General features: G+C 43.6%; 1 protein-coding gene across 1 annotated transcript in view; it reads left to right on the top strand.

The window, feature by feature from the left end:
• LOC127926759 (A-kinase anchor protein 13-like) overlaps positions 1-21,043 on the top strand; it is a 73,435-nt gene that overhangs the window by 5,779 nt on the left and 46,613 nt on the right. Inside the window, exons 4-7 of the mRNA XM_052512298.1 lie at positions 2,202-2,397; positions 4,125-4,227; positions 12,157-12,199; positions 13,206-13,320. Of these exons, the coding sequence (XP_052368258.1) occupies positions 2,202-2,397; positions 4,125-4,227; positions 12,157-12,199; positions 13,206-13,320 (457 nt within the window). The remainder of the gene's footprint in view (positions 1-2,201; positions 2,398-4,124; positions 4,228-12,156; positions 12,200-13,205; positions 13,321-21,043) is intronic.

Below are 21,043 nucleotides of genomic sequence, written 5' to 3'. Positions count from 1 at the left end.
TCTAAGGTACTGTGTCTGAGTGGTTCTGCCGTGGTTCTAAGGTACTGTGTCTGAGTGATTGGTACTGTGGTTGTCTAAGGTACTGTGGTTTTCAAGGTACTGTGGTTGTCTAAGGTACTGTGGTTGTCTAAGGTACTGTGGTTGTCTAAGGTACTGTGTCTGTGTGATTGGTACTGTGGTTGTCTAAGGTACTGTGGTTGTCTATGGTAGTGTGGTTGTCTATGGTAGTGTGGTTGTCTAAGGTACTGTGGTTGTCTAAGGTACTGTGGTTGTCTAAGGTACTGTGGTTGTCTAAGGTACTGTGGTTGTCTAAGGTACTGTGGTTGTCTAAGGTACTGTGGTTGTCTAAGGTACTGTGGTTGTCTAAGGTACTGTGGTTGTTTAAGGTACTGTGGTTGTCTATGGTACTATGGTTGTCTAAGGTACTGTGGTTGTCTAAGGTACTGTGGTTGTCTAAGGTACTGTGGTTGTCTAAGGTACTGTGGTTGTCTAAGGTACTGTGGTTGTTTAAGGTACTGTGGTTGTTTAAGGTACTGTGGTTGTCTATGGTAGTGTGGTTGTCTATGGTAGTGTGGTTGTCTATGGTAGTGTGGTTGTCTAAGGTACTGTGGTTGTTTAAGGTACTGTGGTTGTCTAAGGTACTGTGGTTGTCTAAGGTACTGTGGTTGTCTAAGGTACCGTGGTTGTCTATGGTAGTGTGGTTGTCTATGGTAGTGTGGTTGTCTAAGGTACTGTGGTTTTCTAAGGTACTGTGGTTGTCTAAGGTACTGTGGTTGTCTAAGGTACTGTGGTTGTCTAAGGTACTGTGGTTGTCTAAGGTACTGTGGTTGTCTAAGGTACTGTGGTTGTCTAAGGTACTGTGGTTGTCTAAGGTACTGTGGTTGTTTAAGGTACTGTGGTTGTTTAAGGTACTGTGGTTGTCTAAGGTACTGTGGTTGTCTAAGGTACTGTGGTTGTCTAAGGTACTGTGGTTGTTTAAGGTACTGTGGTTGTTTAAGGTACTGTGGTTGTCTATGGTACTATGTCTGTGTGATTGGTACTGTGTGTCTGAGTGGTTCTGCCGTGGTTTTTCCAACGTGCCATACCATTCTGTAGCACCCTGCAAGCTCTGCTGCAGTATAACACTACTTTTATAGGAAAAACTAGTGTACATGACTCAGGCTGGTTCCCAGAGCATCCCTGTACAATATCTTCACCAGACTCCATCATCATCAACCATCTCCCTGTACAATTCTGATCAAGACAGGAACTGTCCTCTCCATCTCCCTGTCCACCTTCCTCTGATCAAGACAGGAACTGTCCTCTCCATCTCCCTGTCCACCGTCCTCTGATCAAGACAGGAACTGTCCTCTCCATCTCCCTGTCCACCTTCCTGTGGTTGTGGAGGTGGTGTCTGATGGTTCTTTTTGAAACCTGGTGACCCCAAGACCTGCAATTCTTTCACAGTGATTCTTGGGGATTTTGTTGCTTCTCTCACCATCCTCCTCCCTATCCTGGGGGGCAAAATTAATTAGCATCTTCTACCGGTGAGGTTTTCAACTGTTCCATATCTGTTGAATGTTCTAATAATTGCCCTGACAGGGCTCAGTGGTATATTCAACCGTTTGTGGATCTTCTTGTAGCCACTACCAGATTTATGAAGGTCCACGACCATCTGTCTCTTTTGAACTGCCAGTTATTTTCTCCATGGTGTTGGATGACAAAGGGATGTTCCATGCCTGTTACCTCATTTTTATACCCCAGTGAAACAGGAAGTGATGTAATGGCTCAATATAGTTCCTTAACACTTAGATGCACTTAATTAAATAAGTGGAATTTAATTCCTGGTTTAATTTTGGTAGATGTTATTTACAATAATCTTTAAAGATGCCATTAATTGTGAAACCTTGATTTTGGAGGACATTGATATTTAATTAAATCGATAAATTATTTTGGTTGGTGACATTGAAACATGATTAAAGTCCAGTATTTCTCACATGTTGGTATTTTGAGTTTATCTCTATATTTATATTTTTTATATATTTTTTAAGTATTGTTTGTGCATTGCCAGTCAGGGCTGCCAGTCATTTTGGAGCCCACTGTACATTGCCACTCAGTGTCTACGATAAAACACATTATTAGGGTCATTTATAGTATGGTACACCACAATCTGTAATATGTCCTATGTACAGTCCAGCAGATTGACTTGTCCTTCTTCTCAGCTACAGCCTGGAGGGTCTGAGTGAAGTAAGTGACGATGGGAAGGGCCCGGCGGCCCTGGGCGCCATTACCCAGGAGGCCAGGCTGCGTGGAGTGGTCTGTCACCAGGGCAGCAACGAGGAGAGGGTCAGGTCTCTAGAATCTCTGACTGAAGAACACCAATCAGAGCTGGGGGTTCGCACCAATGAGCACGGACAGGTAGGTCATTATGGATCTGCTACACAGCACCAATGAGCACGGACAGGTAGGTCATTATGGATCTGCTACACAGCCTCCACCTAACATTCAAATAGTTGTATTGTTGTGGTTAGAGACAGGTAGGTCATTATGGATCTGCTACACAGCCTCCATCTAACATTCAAACAGTTGTATTGTTGTGGGGCGGCAGGTAGCCTAGTGGTTAGAGGCAGGTAGCCTAGTGGTTAGAGACAGGTAGGTCATTATGGATCTGCTACACAGCCTCCACCTAACATTCAAATAGTTGTATTGTTGTGGGGCGGCAGGGAGCCTAGTGGTTAGAGACAGGTAGCCTAGTGGTTAGAGACAGGTAGGTCATTATGGATCTGCTACACAGCCTCCACCTAACATTCAAATAGTTGTATTGTTGTGGTTAGAGACAGGTAGCCTAGTGGTTAGAGGTTAGGTAGCCTAGTGGTTAGAGGCAGGAAGCCTAGTGGTTAGAGACAGGTAGCCTAGTGGTTAGAGACAGGTAGCCTAGTGGTTAGAGACAGGTAGGTCATTATGGATCTGCTACACAGCCTCCACCTAACTTTCAAACAGTTGTATTGTTGTGGGGCGGCAGGTAGCCTAGTGGTTAGAGACAGGTAGCCTAGTGGTTAGAGGCAGGTAGCCTAGTGGTTAGAGACAGGTAGCCTAGTGGTTAGAGGCAGGGAGCCTAGTGGTTAGAGGCAGGTAGCCTAGTGGTTAGAGGCAGGTAGCCTAGTGGTTAGAGGCAGGTAGCCTAGAGGTTAGAGGCAGGTAGCCTAGAGGTTAGAGGCAGGTAGCCTAGTGGTTAGAGACAGGTAGCCTAGTGGTTAGAGACAGGTAGGTCATTATGGATCTGCTACACAGTCTCCACCTAACATTCAAATAGTTGTATTGTTGTGGTTAGAGACAGGTAGGTCATTATGGATCTGCTACACAGTCTCCACCTAACATTCAAATAGTTGTATTGTTGTGGGGCGGCAGGGAGCCTAGTGGTTAGAGGTTAGGTAGCCTAGTGGTTAGAGGCAGGTAGCCTAGTGGTTAGAGCAGGTAGCCTAGTGGTTAGAGGCAGGTAGACTAGTGGTTAGAGCAGGTAGCCTAGGGGTTAGAGGCAGGTAGCCTAGTGGTTAGAGGTTAGGTGGCCTAGTGGTTAGAGGCAGGTAGCCTGTTCCCCAGTAGGCCGTCATTGCTCCCTGAACAAGGCAGTTAACCCACTGTTCCCCTGAACAAGGCAGTTAACCCACTGTTCCCCAGTAGGCCGTCATTGCTCCCTGAACAAGGCAGTTAACCCACTGTTCCCCTGAACAAGGCAGTTAACCCACTGTTCCCCTGAACAAGGCAGTTAACCCACTGTTCCCCAGTAAGCCGTCATTGCTCCCTGAACAAGGCAGTTAACCCACTGTTCCCCAGTAGGCCGTCATTGCTCCCTGAACAAGGCAGTTAACCCACTGTTCCCCAGTAGGCCGTCATTGCTCCCTGAACAAGGCAGTTAACCCACTGTTCCCCAGTAGGCCGTCATTGCTCCCTGAACAAGGCAGTTAACCCACTGTTCCCCCTGAACAAGGCAGTTAACCCACTGTTCCTTGACAGTCATTGACATTGTTTTTTATTGTTCTGAGCTGTCTTGCCTTAAATAAAGCCTACTGGGGAACAGTGGGTTGCCTAGTTAAATAAAGGTTAAATGATGATGTGATTTGGTTGTTTTTGTTTTTCTACATCAGAAGTCCAGGAGGTATCGTCCGTTGAGACACAGTTGTCCTCCCATGACCCTCCCCCTGACCAAGTCAGTGTCCACGCTCAGAATCAACCAGAGAGACATGGATAGTCAGTACAGTATACCTCTTAGTCTAACCCTGACCTTGCCGCTCCCCCTGACCTTGTCCCTCCCCCTGACCTTGCCCCTCCCCCTGACCAAGTCAGTGTCCACGCTCAGAATCAACCAGAGAGACATGGATAGTCAGTACAGTATACCCCTTAGTCTAACCCTGACCTTGCCCCTCCCCCTGACCTTGCCCCTCCCCTGACCTTGCCTTGCCTATTCTCTATCAGGTCTAGGTCCTGTGACATGTAGGGTTCTCTATCAGGTCTAGTTCCTGTGACATGTTGGGTTCTCTACCAGGTCTAGTTCCTGTGACATGTTGGGTTCTCTACCAGGTCTAGTTCCTGTGACATGTTGGGTTCTCTATCAGGTCTAGTTCCTGTGACATGTTGGGTTCTCTACCAGGTCTAGGTCCTGTGACATGTTGGGTTCTCTATCAGGTGTAGGTCCTGTGACATGTTGGGTTCTCTATCAGGTCTAGGTCCTGTGACATGTTGGGTTCTCTATCAGGTCTAGGTCCTGTGACATGTTGGGTTCTCTATCAGGTCTAGGTCCTGTGACATGTTGGGTTCTCTATCAGGTGTAGGTCCTGTGACATGTTGGGTTCTCTATCAGGTGTAGGTCCTGTGACATGCTGGGTTCTCTATATCAGGTCTAGTTCCTGTGACATGTTGGGTTCTCTACCAGGTCTAGGTCCTGTGACATGTTGGGTTCTATACCAGGTCTAGGTCCTGAGACATGTTGGGTTCTCTATATCAGGTCTAGTTCCTGTGACATGTAGGGTTCTCTATCAGGTCTAGTTCCTGAGACATGTTGGGTTCTATACCAGGTCTAGGTCCTGTGACATGTTGGGTTCTCTACCAGGTCTAGGTCCTGTGACATGTTGGGTTCTCTACCAGGTCTAGGTCCTGTGACATGTTGGGTTCTCTATCAGGTGTAGGTCCTGTGACATGTTGGGTTCTCTATCAGGTGTAGGTCCTGTGACATGTTGGGTTCTCTATATCAGGTCTAGTTCCTGTGACATGTTGGGTTCTCTACCAGGTCTAGGTCCTGTGACATGTTGGGTTCTATACCAGGTCTAGGTCCTGAGACATGTTTGGTTCTCTATATCAGGTATAGTTCCTGTGACATGTAGGGTTCTCTATCAGGTCTAGTTCCTGAGACATGTTGGGTTCTATACCAGGTCTAGGTCCTGTGACATGTTGGGTTCTCTACCAGGTCTAGGTCCTGTGACATGTTGGGTTCTCTACCAGGTCTAGGTCCTGTGACATGTTGGGTTCTCTATCAGGTGTAGGTCCTGTGACATGCTGGGTTCTCTATCAGGTCTAGTTCCTGTGACATGTAGGGTTCTATATCAGGTCTAGGTCCTGTGACATGTTGGGTTCTCTACCAGGTCTAGGTCCTGTGACATGTTGGATTCTCTATCAGGTGTAGGTCCTGTGACATGTTGGGTTCTCTATCAGGTCTAGTTCCTGTGACATGTTGGGTTCTCTATCAGGTCTAGGTCCTGTGATAACGGGGTCTCTACCAGGTCTAGTTCCTGTGACATGTAGGGTTCTCTATCAGGTCTAGGTCCTGTGACATGTTGGGTTCTCTACCAGGTCTAGGTCCTGTGACATGTTGGGTTCTATATCAGGTCTAGGTCCTGAGACATGTTGGGTTCTCTATATCAGGTCTAGGTCCTGTGACATGTTGGGTTCTCTACCAGGTCTAGGTCCTGTGACATGTTGGGTTCTATATCAGGTCTAGGTCCTGAGACATGTTGGGTTCTCTATATCAGGTCTAGTTCCTGAGACATGTTGGGTTCTCTATATAAAGGTCTAGTTCCTGAGACATGCTGGGTTCTCTATATCAGGTCTAGGTCCTGTGACATGTAGGGTTCTCTACCAGGTCTAGTTCCTGTGATAACGAGGTTTCTATCAGTTCTAGTTCCTTTGACATGTAGGGTTCTCTACCAGGTCTAGTTCTTGTGTCATGTAGGGTTCTCTATCAGGTCTAGTTCCTGTGATAACAAGGTTTCTATCAGTTCTAGTTCCTTTGACATGTAGGGTTCTCTGCCAGGTCTAGGTCCTGTGACATGTTGGGTTCTCTATCAGGTCTAGTTCCTGTGATAACGAGGTTTCTATCAGTTCTAGTTCCTTTGACATGTAGGGTTCTCTGCCAGGTCTAGGTCCTGTGACATGTAGGGTTCTCTATCAGGTCTAGGTCCTGTGACATGTAGGGTTCTCTACCAGGTCTAGGTCCTGTGACATGTAGGGTTCTCTATCAGGTCTAGGTCCTGTGACATGTAGGGTTCTCTATCAGGTCTAGGTCCTGTGACATGTAGGGTTCTCTATCAGGTCTAGTTCCTGTGACATGTAGGGTTCTCTATCAGGTGTAGGTCCTGTGACATGTTGGGTTCTCTATCAGTTCTAGTTCCTGTGACATGTAGGGTTCTATACCAGGTCTAGTTCCTGTGACATGTAGGGTTCTCTATCAGGTCTAGTTCCTGAGACATGTTGGGTTCTATACCAGGTCTAGGTCCTGTGACATGTTGGGTTCTCTACCAGGTCTAGGTCCTGTGACATGTTGGGTTCTCTACCAGGTCTAGGTCCTGTGACATGTTGGGTTCTCTACCAGGTCTAGGTCCTGTGACATGTTGGATTCTCTATCAGGTGTAGGTCCTGTGACATGTTGGGTTCTCTATCAGGTGTAGGTCCTGTGACATGTTGGGTTCTCTATATCAGGTCTAGTTCCTGTGACATGTTGGGTTCTCTACTAAGTCTAGGTCCTGTGACATGTTGGGTTCTCTACCAGGTCTAGGTCCTGTGACATGTTGGGTTCTATACCAGGTCTAGGTCCTGAGACATGTTGGGTTCTCTATATCAGGTCTAGTTCCTGTGACATGTAGGGTTTCTCTATCAGGTCTAGTTCCTGAGACATGTTGGGTTCTATACCAGGTCTAGGTCCTGTGACATGTTGGGTTCTCTACCAGGTCTAGGTCCTGTGACATGTTGGGTTCTCTACCAGGTCTAGGTCCTGTGACATGTTGGGTTCTCTATCAGGTGTAGGTCCTGTGACATGCTGGGTTCTCTATCAGGTCTAGTTCCTGTGACATGTAGGGTTCTATATCAGGTCTAGGTCCTGTGACATGTTGGGTTCTCTACCAGGTCTAGGTCCTGTGACATGTTGGGTTCTCTATCAGGTCTAGGTCCTGTGACATGTCGGGTTCTCTATCAGGTCTAGGTCCTGTGACATGTTGGGTTCTCTATCAGGTCTAGGTCCTGTGACATGTCGGGTTCTCTATCAGGTCTAGGTCCTGTGACATGTCGGGTTCTCTATCAGGTCTAGGTCCTGTGACATGTTGGGTTCTCTATCAGGTCTAGGTCCTGTGACATGTTGGGTTCTATATCAGGTCTAGGTCCTGAGACATGTTGGGTTCTCTATATCAGGTCTAGTTCCTGAGACATGTTGGGTTCTCTATATCAGGTCTAGTTCCTGAGACATGCTGGGTTCTCTATATCAGGTCTAGTTTCTGTGACATGTTGGGTTCTCTATCAGGTCTAGGTCCTGTGACATGTAGGGTTCTCTATCAGGTCTAGGTCCTGTGACATGTAGGGTTCTCTATCAGGTCTAGTTCCTGTGACATGTAGGGTTCTCTACCAGGTCTAGTTCCTGTGACATGTAGGGTTCTCTATCAGGTCTAGTTCCTGTGACATGTAGGGTTCTCTATCAGGTCTAGTTCCTGTGACATGTTGGGTTCTATATCAGGTCTAGTTCCTGAGACATGTAGGGTTCTCTATCAGGTGTAGGTCCTGTGACATGTAGGGTTCTCTATCAGGTCTAGTTCCTGTGATAACGGGGTGTCTACCAGGTCTAGGTCCTGTGACATGTAGGGTTCTCTATCAGGTCTAGTTCCTGTGATAACGGGGTCTCTACCAGGTCTAGGTCCTGTGACATGTAGGGTTCTCTATCTGGTCTAGGTCCTGTGACATGTTGGGTTCTCTACCAGGTCTAGTTCCTGTGACATGTTGGGTTCTCTACCAGGTCTAGGTCCTGTGACATGTAGAGTTCTCTATCAGGTCTAGGTCCTGTGACATGTTGGGTTCTCTATCAGGTCTAGGTCCTGTGACATGTTGGGTTCTCTACCAGGTCTAGTTCCTGTGACATGTTGGGTTCTCTACCAGGTCTAGGTCCTGTGACATGTTGGGTTCTCTGCCAGGTCTAGGTCCTGTGACATGTAGGGTTCTCTATCAGGTCTAGGTCCTGTGACATGTTGGGTTCTCTACCAGGTCTAGGTCCTGTGACATGTTGGGTTCTCTATCAGGTCTAGGTCCTGTGACATGTAGGGTTCTCTATCAGGTCTAGTTCCTGTGACATGTTGGGTTCTCTACCAGGTCTAGGTCCTGTGACATGTAGGGTTCTCTATCAGGTCTAGTTCCTGTGACATGTTGGGTTCTCTATCAGGTCTAGGTCCTGTGACATGTAGGGTTCTCTATCAGGTCTAGTTCCTGTGACATGTTGGGTTCTCTATCAGGTCTAGGTCCTGAGACATGTTGGGTTCTCTATCAGGTCTAGTTCCTGTGATAACGGGGTCTCTACCAGGTCTAGGTCCTGAGACATGTAGGGTTCTCTATCAGGTCTAGTTCCTGTGACATGTTGGGTTCTATACCAGGTCTAGGTCCTGTGACATGTTGGGTTCTCTATCAGGTCTAGTTCCTATGACATGTTGGGTTCTATACCAGGTCTAGGTCCTGTGACATGTTGGGTTCTCTACCAGGTCTAGGTCCTGTGACATGTTGGGTTCTCTACCAGGTCTAGGTCCTGTGACATGTAGAGTTCTCTATCAGGTCTAGGTCCTGAGACATGTTGGGTTCTCTATCAGGTCTAGTTCCTGTGATAACGGGGTCTCTACCAGGTCTAGGTCCTGTGACATGTAGGGTTCTCTACCAGGTGTAGGTCCTGTGACATGTAGGGTTCTCTATCAGGTCTAGTTCCTGTGACATGTAGGGTTCTCTATCAGGTCTAGTTCCTGTGACATGTAGGGTTCTCTATCATGTCTAGTTCCTATGACATGTTGGGTTCTATACCAGGTCTAGGTCCTGTGACATGTTGGGTTCTCTATCAGGTCTAGTTCCTATGACATGTTGGGTTCTATACCAGGTCTAGGTCCTGTGACATGTAGGGTTCTCTATCAGGTCTAGTTCCTGTGACATGTAGGGTTCTCTATATCAGGTCTAGTTCCTGTGACATGTTGGGTTCTCTATCAGGTCTAGCTCCTGTGACATGTAGGGTTCTCTATCAGGTCTAGTTCCTGTGACAAGTAGGGTTCTCTATCAGTTCTAGTTCCTGTGACATGTAGGGTTCTCTACCAGGTCTAGGTCCTGTGACATGTTGGGTTCTCTACCAGGTCTAGGTCCTGTGATAACGGGTTCTCTACCAGGTCTAGTTCCTGTGACATGTAGGGTTCTCTACCAGGTCTAGGTCCTGTGACATGTTGGGTTCTCTATCAGGTCTAGCTCCTGTGACATGTAGGGTTCTCTATCAGGTCTAGTTCCTGTGACATGTTGGGTTCTCTACCAGGTCTAGGTCCTGTGACATGTTGGGTTCTCTATCAGGTCTAGTTCCTGTGATAACGGGGTTTCTACCAGGTCTAGGTCCTGAGACATGTAGGGTTCTCTATATCAGGTCTAGGTCCTGTGACATGTTGGGTTCTCTACCAGGTCTAGGTCCTGTGACATGTAGGGTTCTCTATCAGGTATAGGTCCTGTGACATGTAGGGTTCTCTATCAGGTCTATGTCCTGTGACATGTAGGGTTCTCTATCAGGTATAGGTCCTGTGACATGTTGGGTTCTCTATCAGGTCTAGGTCCTGTGACATGTTGGGTTCTCTATCAGGTCTAGGTCCTGTGACATGTTGGGTTCTCTATCAGGTCTAGGTCCTCTGACATGTTGGGTTCTCTATCAGGTCTAGTTCCTGTGACATGTAGGGTTCTATATCAGGTCTATGTCCTGAGACATGTTGGGTTCTCTACCAGGTCTAGGTCCTGTGACATGTTGGGTTCTCTATCAGGTCTAGGTCCTGTGACATGTAGGGTTCTCTATCAGGTCTAGTTCCTGTGACATGTAGGGTTCTGTATCAGGTCTAGTTCCTGTGACATGTAGGGTTCTATATCAGGTCTAGTTCCTGTGACATGTTGGGTTCTCTACCAGGTCTAGGTCCTGTGACATGTTGGGTTCTCTATCAGGTCTAGTTCCTGTGACATGTAGGGTTCTCTATCAGGTCTAGGTCCTGAGACATGTTGGGTTCTCTACCAGGTCTAGGTCCTGTGACATGTTGGGTTCTCTACCAGGTCTAGTTCCTGTGACATGTTGGGTTCTCTACCAGGTCTAGTTCCTGTGACATGTAGGGTTCTCTATCAGGTCTAGGTCCTGAGACATGTTGGGTTCTATATCAGGTCTAGTTCCTGTGACATGTTGGGTTCTCTACCAGGTCTAGGTCCTGTGACATGTTGGGTTCTCTATCAGGTCTAGTTCCTGTGACATGTAGGGTTCTCTATCAGGTCTAGGTCCTGAGACATGTTGGGTTCTCTACCAGGTCTAGGTCCTGTGACATGTTGGGTTCTCTACCAGGTCTAGTTCCTGTGACATGTTGGGTTCTCTACCAGGTCTAGTTCCTGTGACATGTAGGGTTCTCTATCAGGTCTAGGTCCTGAGACATGTTGGGTTCTCTACCAGGTCTAGGTCCTGTGACATGTTGGGTTCTCTACCAGGTCTAGTTCCTGTGACATGTAGGGTTCTCTATCAGGTCTAGGTCCTGAGACATGTTGGGTTCTCTACCAGGTCTAGGTCCTGTGACATGTTGGGTTCTCTATATCAGGTCTAGGTCCTGAGACATGTTGGGTTCTATATCAGGTCTAGGTCCTGAGACATGTTGGGTTCTCTATCAGGTGTGCCTGTAGGTCATGTCAGTAGTAGGTCCATGTGTTTTTCAGGTGCTCTGAGCCTTCATTCCTCCTGAAATGTCAGTGTTGTTGGAGTGTGTGAGTTTGCTGCATGTTCTGATTTCGTCCTACCCTCCTCCGTATCCCTCCTTCAGCCACCGGACGGACCAGACACAGGAGGAGAATCTCCTTCTCTTTCAACCTCTCTCCCATTCTCCCCAAATCTAAATCGATCCTTTCTCTGGCCTCGTCATCTAGTGATGATGAGGACTCTTTGTGTAAGTACCCTTAGTTATCTAGGGCGCTTATGGTAAGTACACTAGGATAGAGGGCCCTTCGAGTTAGCACACTGAGGTAGTTATCCCCAGTTGACTGCACCAGTACTTGGGGCTGTGTGATTATGAGAAGACTTGGGGCTGTGTAATTAGGAGAAGACTTGGGGCTGTGTGATTAGGAGAAAACTTGGGGCTGTGTGATTAGGAGAAGACTTGGGGCCGTGTGATTAGGAGAAGACTTGGGGCCGTGTGATTAGGAGGAGACTTGGGGCTGTGTGATTAGGAGAAGACTTGGGGCTGTGTGATTAGGAGAAGACTTGGGGTTGAGTGCTGATTCAGGAAAACTGTAGCCTTTCAGATCATAATGAATTAGATTACACAGACAGGTGGGGACCTGAACCTCGACCAACACTCTTACCCTGAGACCTGATCCTAGACCTGATCCTAGATCACCACTCCTACCCTGAAACCTGATCCTAGATCAGCACTCCTACCCTGAGACCTGATCCTAGACCTGATTCTAGATCAGCACTCCTACCCTGAGACCTGATCCTAGACCTGATCCTAGATCAGCACTCCTACCCTGAGACCTGATCCTAGATCACCACTCCTACCCTGAGACCTGATCCTAGACCTGATCCTAGATCAGCACTCCTACCCTGAGTTGCTTGATAGGTTGATCTAACTGACCCCTGGGGGTTATAGCTGGTCCTTTCCATCTCCTCTTCCTCCTCAGGTACCAGGTCATTCTCCAGCACTTCTGGATCTCTGGCTTACAGGTGAGGAAGGACTACTGCATTACTCATTACAGAGTTACAGCACATGTGGTGTGTAGTGTGTTGTGTGTGTCGCATGCTTATATTACTATACTGGTGGTACCTGGAAATCCCCACAAGGACAGTCAAACAAGGACGTCCCCATGAGGACAAATTATATTTTGGGGTTAGGGGTTAGGTTTAGGGGTTAGGTTTAGGGTTGGGGTTAGGGGTTAGGGGTTAGGGGTTAGGTTTAGGGGTTAGGTTTAGGGTTGGGGTTAGGTTTAGGGTTAGGTGTTAGGTTTAGGGTTAGGTGTTAGGTTTAGGGTTGGGGTTAGGGGTTAGGTTTAGGGTTGGGGTTAGGGGTTAGGTTTAGGGTTAGGTGTTAGGTTTAGGGTTGGGGTTAGGTGTTAGGGGTTAGGTTTAGGGTTGGGGTTAGGAGTTAGGGGTTAGGGTTAGGAGTTAGGGTTAGGTTTAGGGTTGGGGTTAGGTTTAGGGGTTAGGTTTAGGGTTAGATGTTAGGGGTTAGGTTTAGGGTTAGGTTTAGGGTTAGATGTTAGGGGTTAGGTTTAGGGTTAGGTTTAGGGTTAGATGTTAGGGGTTAGGTTTAGGGTTAGGTTTAGGGTTAGGTGTTAGGGGTTAGGTTTAGGGTTAGATGTTAGGTTTAGGTGTTAGGGTTAGGGTTGGGGTTAGGGTTAGGGTTAGGGTGTATGTATGTGTATATACAGAAGTTTACATACACTTAGGTTGGAGTCATTAAAACTCGTTTTTCAACCACTCCACAAATGAATTGTTAACAAACTATTAGGACTACTACTCTGTGCACGACAACCATTCTTTACAGACAGATTATTTCACTTATAATTCACTGTATCACATTTCCAGTGGGTCAGAAGTTTAAATATACTGAGTTGACTGTACCTTTAAACAGCATGGAAAAATCCAGAAAATTATGTCAAGCTTTAGAAGTGCATGTGCATTCATGCGGACGTGTGTGTGTTTGTGTGTATCTCTGTGCTCTGTGTGTCAGTATATCTGAGGAGGACATAGCGGGTCCCCTGAGGACGGACTTTGATGGGAAGAGTGGAACCAAGGTTAGCCGAACCTTCAGCTACCTCAAGAACAAGATATACAAGAAGACCAGGGTGAGTACTACTACACTACTGCATTACTACTAAACTACTACTACATTACTACTACACTAACAATACATGACTACTACATTACTACTACACTAACAATACATGACTACTACATTACTACTACACTAACAATACATGACTACTACATTACTACTACACTAACAATACATTACTACTACGTTACTACTACACTAATAATACACTACTACTACATTACTACCCTACTACTACATTACTACTACACTACTGCATTATTGCTAAACTACCACAGCATTACTATTACACCAACAATACATTACTACTACATCACTACTACACTAACAATACATTACTACTACATTACTATTACACCAACAATACATTACTACTACATTACTACTACACTAACAATACATTACTACTACATTACTGCTACACTAATAATACACTACTACTACATCACTACTACACTAACAATACATTACTACTACATTACTGCTACACTAACAATACATTACTACTACATTACTACTACACTAACACTACATTACTACTACATTACTACTACACTAATAATACATTACTACTACATCACTACTACACTAACTACTACATACATTACTACACTACTACATTACTACTACATTATTGCTAAACTACTACTACACTAACAATACACTAACAATACTACTACATCACACACTAACACTACATACTACACTAACACTACATTACTACTACATTACTACTACTACTACACTAACAATACATTACTACTACATCACTACTACACTAACAATACATTACTACTACATTACTACTACTAACACTACATACACTACACTACTACATCATTACTACTACACTAACAATACATTACTACTACACTACTACTGCATTATTGCAAACTAACAGCATTACTATTACACCAACAATACATTACTACTACATCACTACTACACTAACACTACATTACTACTACATCACTACTACACCAACAATACATTACTACTACATTACTGCTACACTAACAATACATTACTACTACATCACTACTACTACATCACTACTACTACATCACTACTACACTAACAATACATTACTACTACATTACTGCTACACTAACACTACACTACTACTACATCACTACTACACTAACAATACATTACTACTACATTACTACGACACTAACAATACATTACTACTACATTACTACTACACTAACACTACATTACTACTACACCACTACTACACTAATAATACACTACTACTACTACACCACTACTACACTAATAATACACTACTACTACATCACTACTACACTAACAATACATTACTACTACATTACTGCTACACTAACAATACACTACTACTACATTACTGCTACATAACTACTAAACTACTACAACATTACTACTACACTAATAATACATTGCTACAGCATTACCACTAAACTACATTACTACTACACTAAAATACATTACACTACATTACTACTAAACTACTACTAAACCACATATTACTACTACTAAACTACCACTACTACTACATTACTACATTACTACTACTAAACCACATATTACTACTACTAAACTACCACTACTACTACATTACTACTACTATAACTACTACTAGTACATTACTACTACTACACCACTACTACCACATTACCACTAAACCACTAATGCATTACTACTACACTACTACTAAACTACTACTACATTTCTACTACATCACTACTAAACTACCACTACATTACTACTACAACTACAACACGATTACTACTAAACTACAACTAAACTACTACTAAACTACTGCTACATAACTACTAAACTGCTACTAGGTTACTACTACATTACTACTACTACTACTACTACTACTACTACATTACTACTACTACTACTACTACTACTACTACTACATTACTACTAAATGACTACTACAGTAATACTACATAACTTTTTATTGCAGATTTCTTTTTGGGGGGTAGTTCAGCTTTAATATTTCATATAGATTCCAGCTTCCATCAATGTAATTGTCTGCATCCCTTCCAATCCCCCTTATATACATACATATACATACATGACAGGTCAAACGGTTCCTGCTCATTCAAGGGTTTTTCTTTAGTTTGTTTATTTTTTTTCGTCATTGTAGAATAATAGTGAAGACATCAAAACTAGGACATAACACATATGAAATCATGTTGTAACCAAACAAGTGTTAAAGAAATTAAAATGTATTTTATTTTTTGAGATTCTTCAAAGTAGCCACCCTTTGCCTTGATGACAGCTTTGCACAATTTTGGCATTCTCTCAACCAGCTTCACCTGGAATGCTTTTCGTCTTGAAGGAGTTATCACATATGCTGAGCACTTGTTAGCTGCTTTTCCTTCACTCTGCGGTCCAACTCATTCCAAACCATCTAAATTGGGTTGAGGTCGGGTGATTGTGGAGGCCAGGTCATCTGATGCAGCACTCCATCACTCTCCTTCTTGGTCAAATAGCCCTTACACAGCCTAGAGGTGTATTGGGTCATTCTCCTGATGAAAAACAAATGATAGTCACACTAAGCGTAAACCATATGGGATGGCGTATCGCTGCAGAATGCTGTGGTAGCCATGCGGGTTAAGTGTCCCTTCAATTCAAAATAAATCACTGACAGTGTCAGCAACAAAGCATCCCCATACCATAACACCTCCTCCTCCATGCTTCACGGTGGGAAATATACATGCGGAGATCATCCATTCACCCACTCTGCGTCTCTCAAAGACACAGAGGTTGGAACCAAAAATCTCCAATTCGGTCTAATTTCCATTGATGGTGTTTCTTGGCCAAAGCAAGTCTCTTCTTTTTATCGGTGTTCTTTAGTAGTTCTTTCTTTGCCGCATTTCGACCATAAAGGCCTGATTCAGACGGTTTCCTCTAAACAGTTGATGTTGAGATGTGTCTCTTACTTGAATCAGTGAAGCATTTATTTGAGATGCAAATTCTGAGGCTAGTAACTCCAATGAACTTATGCTCTGCAGCAGAGGTAACTCTGGGTCTTCATTTCCTGTTGCGGTACTCATGAGAGCCAGTTTCATCGTAGTGCATGATGGTTTTTGCAACTGCACTTGAAGAAACTTTCTTTCAAAGTTCTTGAAATGTTCCATATTGACTTCATGTCTGGACAGTCCATTAATAATTTGTTTCTCTCTGCTTATTTGAGTTGTTCTTGCCATAATATGGACTTGGTCTTTTACCAAATATGGTTATCTTCTGTATACCATCCCTACCTTGTCACAACACAACTAATTGTCTCAAATGCATTAAGAAAGAAAGACATTTCACAAATGAACTTTTAAGAAGGCACACCTGTTAATTGAAATGCATTCCAGGTGAATACTTCATGAAACCGGTTGAGAGAATGCCAAGAGTGTGCAAAGTTGTTGTCAAGGCAAAGCGTGGCTATTTGAAGAATTTCAAATATAAATTACATTTTGAATTGTTTACCACTAGTTATTGTTAGGTTTCCATTTGTTATTTAGTTGTGATGTCTTCACTGTTATTCTAATTCTATTGGTTGCAAGAATTGTGTTAATAATTTAAGTGGAAAAATGCAGTTTTGAATCCGGCATCGTTTTGCATATCAGTTCATAAACCATGTGCCATGGAATCGGTGCGTCAAAAATCTGTTCCCAACTATTTTGCAGGTTAAATGGCAGATCTGTCAGTGTTTCGGTCCTTAAATGAAACTGTTATACTTTTTATTCATCACAATTTTCTTTTCAAAAATGGTCTTTGGGCCGACAGACAAGTTCATTACATTTTCCCCTTCCACTATCCTCTCCCATTTTTGTGGTAATGCTGCAATTAGTTGGTTGTAATTTGGGGATCAGACATTTCCATATGATTTTGTTAGCTGCATGTCCTATTTTTGATAACATTTTTAAAGATTCTAACTTAAAAAAAAGAATGTTTTTTTTAAATCAATTAGTATATTTGAGTTTAATATTTACTGTATTATTTGTTCTGCCTTTCTGGTTACATTGAAATTGTTTCCACCTTTTCAAGGCTTGTTTTAAAAATAACGATATATGGGAGATGATTTACTTTACAACATCTCACTTTCAGTTATTTGTAATCTGAATAGGGAAAAAGGTCTTTAACATGGGGACATTCTTACTAATCTGCCAGAGAACCAGTTTGGATTTATTTATACGTTTTGTACGACTGATGCTTTTAGTGAAAGTGGTCAAATGCTTTAATATTTAATCATTTCTGCCCTCCGAATTCATATTGATTATATAAATAGGCCTCTTAAATTTTGTCTGGCTTGCCATTCCAAATAAAATTGAATATTTTTTTCTAAAATAATTTTAAAACTGTTTGCTAAGTGTAGGCAAGACCATAAGCAAATGGGTAAACTGGGATATGACTAAAGAGTTAAGCAGGGTAAACTGGGATATGACTAAAGAGTTAAGCAGGGTAAACTGGGATATGACTAAAGAGTTAAGCAGGGTAAACTGGGATATGACTAGAGAGTTAATCAGGGTAAACTGGGATATGACTAAAGAGTTAAGCAGGGTAAACTGGGATATGACTAAAGAGTTAATCAGGGTAAACTGAGATATGACTAAAGAGTTAATCAGGGTAAACTGGGATATGACTAAATAGTTAATTAGAGTGATTTTTCCACAAAATAGACAGACCTTTCCATGGTAGCAAGATCTGTTTTTGCTAACTTTCTATAGAAATGTATTGGAGTGAGATCATTTATTTATTTCGGGATTTGTATATACCGAGAACACCTGCTTTACATTTCCCCAATTAAGCGACTTGTATTTAACCCTCTGTTTCCCATCATGTTTTGTGTGTAATTGTTTTCATGTTAGGTAGTGTTAGTTTATGCGCTCTACTTTTAATCCAGAGAGGTTAGAAACAGTATCTAGATCCTCGTTGAGGCTGTGGAGGGATCCAAGTTGTGGATTTAAAAGAAAACATGAATCATCAGCGTACAGTGACACCTTTGTTTTTCAGCCGTGGATTTATATATATATAAAAATATATGCCATTTAGCAGACGCTTTTATCCAAAGCAACTTACAGTCATGTGTGCATACATTCTACGTATGGGTGGTCCCGGAATCGAACCCACTACCCTGGCGTTACAAGCGCCATGCTCTACCAACTGAGCTACAGAAGGACCTAAGGATTTCTAATTGCTTGATATTATTATTGGATTTGATTTTAACAGCGAACATTTCGATGGTCATAATAAATAGATATGGCGATAGTGGACAACCTTGTTTTACTCCTCTTGACTGTCACGTTCTGACCTTTATTTCCTTTGTTTTGTCATTATTTAGTATGGTCAGGGCGTGAGTTGGGGTGGGCAGTCTGTTTGTTTTTCTATGATTTTGGGGATTTCTATAGTTTCGGCCTAGTATGGTTCTCAATCAGAGGCAGGTGTCATTAGTTGTCTCTGATTGAGAATCATACTTAGGTAGCCTGGTTGTCCCTGATTGAGAATCATACTTAGGTAGCCTGGTTGTCCCTGATTGAGAATCATGTCCTGGTTGTCCCTGATTGAGAATCATACTTAGGTAGCCTGGTTGTCCCTGATTGAGAATCATACTTAGGGTATTGAGAATCATACTTAGGTAGCCTGGTTGTCCCTGATTGAGAATCATACTTAGGTAGCCTGGTTGTCTCTGATTGAGAATCATACTTAGGTAGCCTGGTTGTCCCTGATTGAGAATCATACTTAGGTAGCCTGGTTGTCCCTGATTGAGAATCATACTTTAGGTAGCCTGGTTGTCCCTGATTGAGAATCATACTTAGGTAGCCTGGTTGTCCCTGATTGAGAATCATACTTTAGGTAGCGTGGTTGTCTCTGATTGAGAATCATACTTAGGTAGCCTGGTTGTCCCTGATTGAGAATCATACTTTAGGTAGCCTGGTTGTCCCTGATTGAGAATCATACTTTAGGTAGCCTGGTTGTCCCTGATTGAGAATCATACTTAGGTAGCCTGGTTGTCCCTGATTGAGAATCATACTTTAGGTAGCCTGGTTGTCCCTGATTGAGAATCATACTTAGGTAGCCTGGTTGTCCCTGATTGAGAATCATACTTTAGGTAGCCTGGTTGTCCCTGATTGAGAATCATACTTTAGGTAGCCTGGTTGTCCCTGATTGAGAATCATACTTTGTCCCTGATTGGTAGCCCCTGATTGAGAATCATACTTTAGGTAGCCTGGTTTCACATGTGTGTTGTTTGTGGGTGATTGTTTCCATGTCTGTGTTTTTCACCACACGGTGCTGTTTTGGGTTTCGTTCGTTCCACGTTTATTGTTTTTTTGTATTCAGTTGTTCATGTGTTCTCTTTCTTGGACCACGCCGCATATTGGTCCTCCGATTCTTTTCGCCTCTCCTCTTCGGAAGAAGATATTCTCCAAAATGTAAATGTTCCAGGCATTTATATATAAAATCCAATCGTACTTTATCAAAAGCCTTTTCCCAGATTTTTCATAGTGTTCTACTGTTTCCAGGACTTGTCTTATATTATCTCCAATGTATAGTCCATGTTAAAAACCTGTTTGATTAGAATGAATAACATCAGACAAAACCTTTTTAATTCTGTGCTTTAATTCTATGTGCTAGAGTTTTTGCCTCCAAGTTGTTTTAATGAACTGGATCTTTATATTTACCACTTGGATCCTGTTTCAGTAATAATGAAATCAGACCTTGTTGAGTGTCTGATAATCTACCGTTTATATAAGGTTAGGGTTCCACTGGTGCATGTTCATTAGGGTTAGGGTTAGGGTTCCACAGGTGCATGTTCATTAGGGTTAGGGTTAGGGTTCCACTGGTGCATGTTCATTAGGGTTAGGGTTAGGGTTCCACTGGTGCATGTTCATTAGGGTTAGGGTTCCACTGGTGCATGTTCATTAGGGTTAGGGTTCCACTGGTGCATGTTCATTAGGGTTAGGGTTAGGGTTCCACTGGTGCATGTTCATTAGGGTTAGGGTTCCACTGGTGCATGTTCATTAGGGTTAGGGTTCCACTGGTGCATGTTCATTAGGGTTAGGGTTCCACTGGTGCATGTTCATTAGGGTTAGGGTTCCACTGGTGCATGTTCATTAGGGTTAGGGTTCCACTGGTGCATGTTCATTAGGGTTAGGGTTCCACTGGTGCATGTTCATTAGGGTTAGGGTTCCACTGGTGCATGTTCATTAGGGTTAGGGTTCCACTGGTGCATGTTCATTAGGGTTAGGGTTCCACTGGTGCATGTTCATTAGGGTTAGGGTTCCACTGGTGCATGTTCATTAGGGTTAGGGTTCCACTGGTGCATGTTCATTAGGGTTAGGGTTAGGGTTCCACTGGTGCATGTTCATTAGGGTTAGGGTTCCACTGGTGCATGTTCATTAGGGTTAGGGTTCCACTGGTGCATGTTCATTAGGGTTAGGGTTCCACTGGTGCATGTTCATTAGGGTTAGGGTTCCACAGGTGCATGTTCATTAGGGTTAGGGTTCCACAGGTGCATGTTCATTAGGGTTAGGGTTAGGGTTCCACAGGTGCATGTTCATTAGGGTTAGGGTTCCACAGGTGCATGTTCATTAGGGTTAGGGTTCCACAGGTGCATGTTCATTAGGGTTAGGATTAGGGTTCCACTGGTGCATGTTCATTAGGGTTAGGGTTAGGGTTCCACTGGTGCATGTTCATTAGGGTTAGGGTTCCACAGGTGCATGTTCATTAGGGTTAGGGTTCCA

The sequence above is a fragment of the Oncorhynchus keta genome, unplaced genomic scaffold (genome assembly GCF_023373465.1).
Source record: "Oncorhynchus keta strain PuntledgeMale-10-30-2019 unplaced genomic scaffold, Oket_V2 Un_contig_8186_pilon_pilon, whole genome shotgun sequence".
Taxonomy (NCBI): domain Eukaryota; kingdom Metazoa; phylum Chordata; class Actinopteri; order Salmoniformes; family Salmonidae; genus Oncorhynchus; species Oncorhynchus keta.
Note: the sequence above shows the minus strand (reverse complement) of the source record. Positions and strands in the feature narration are given on the sequence as shown.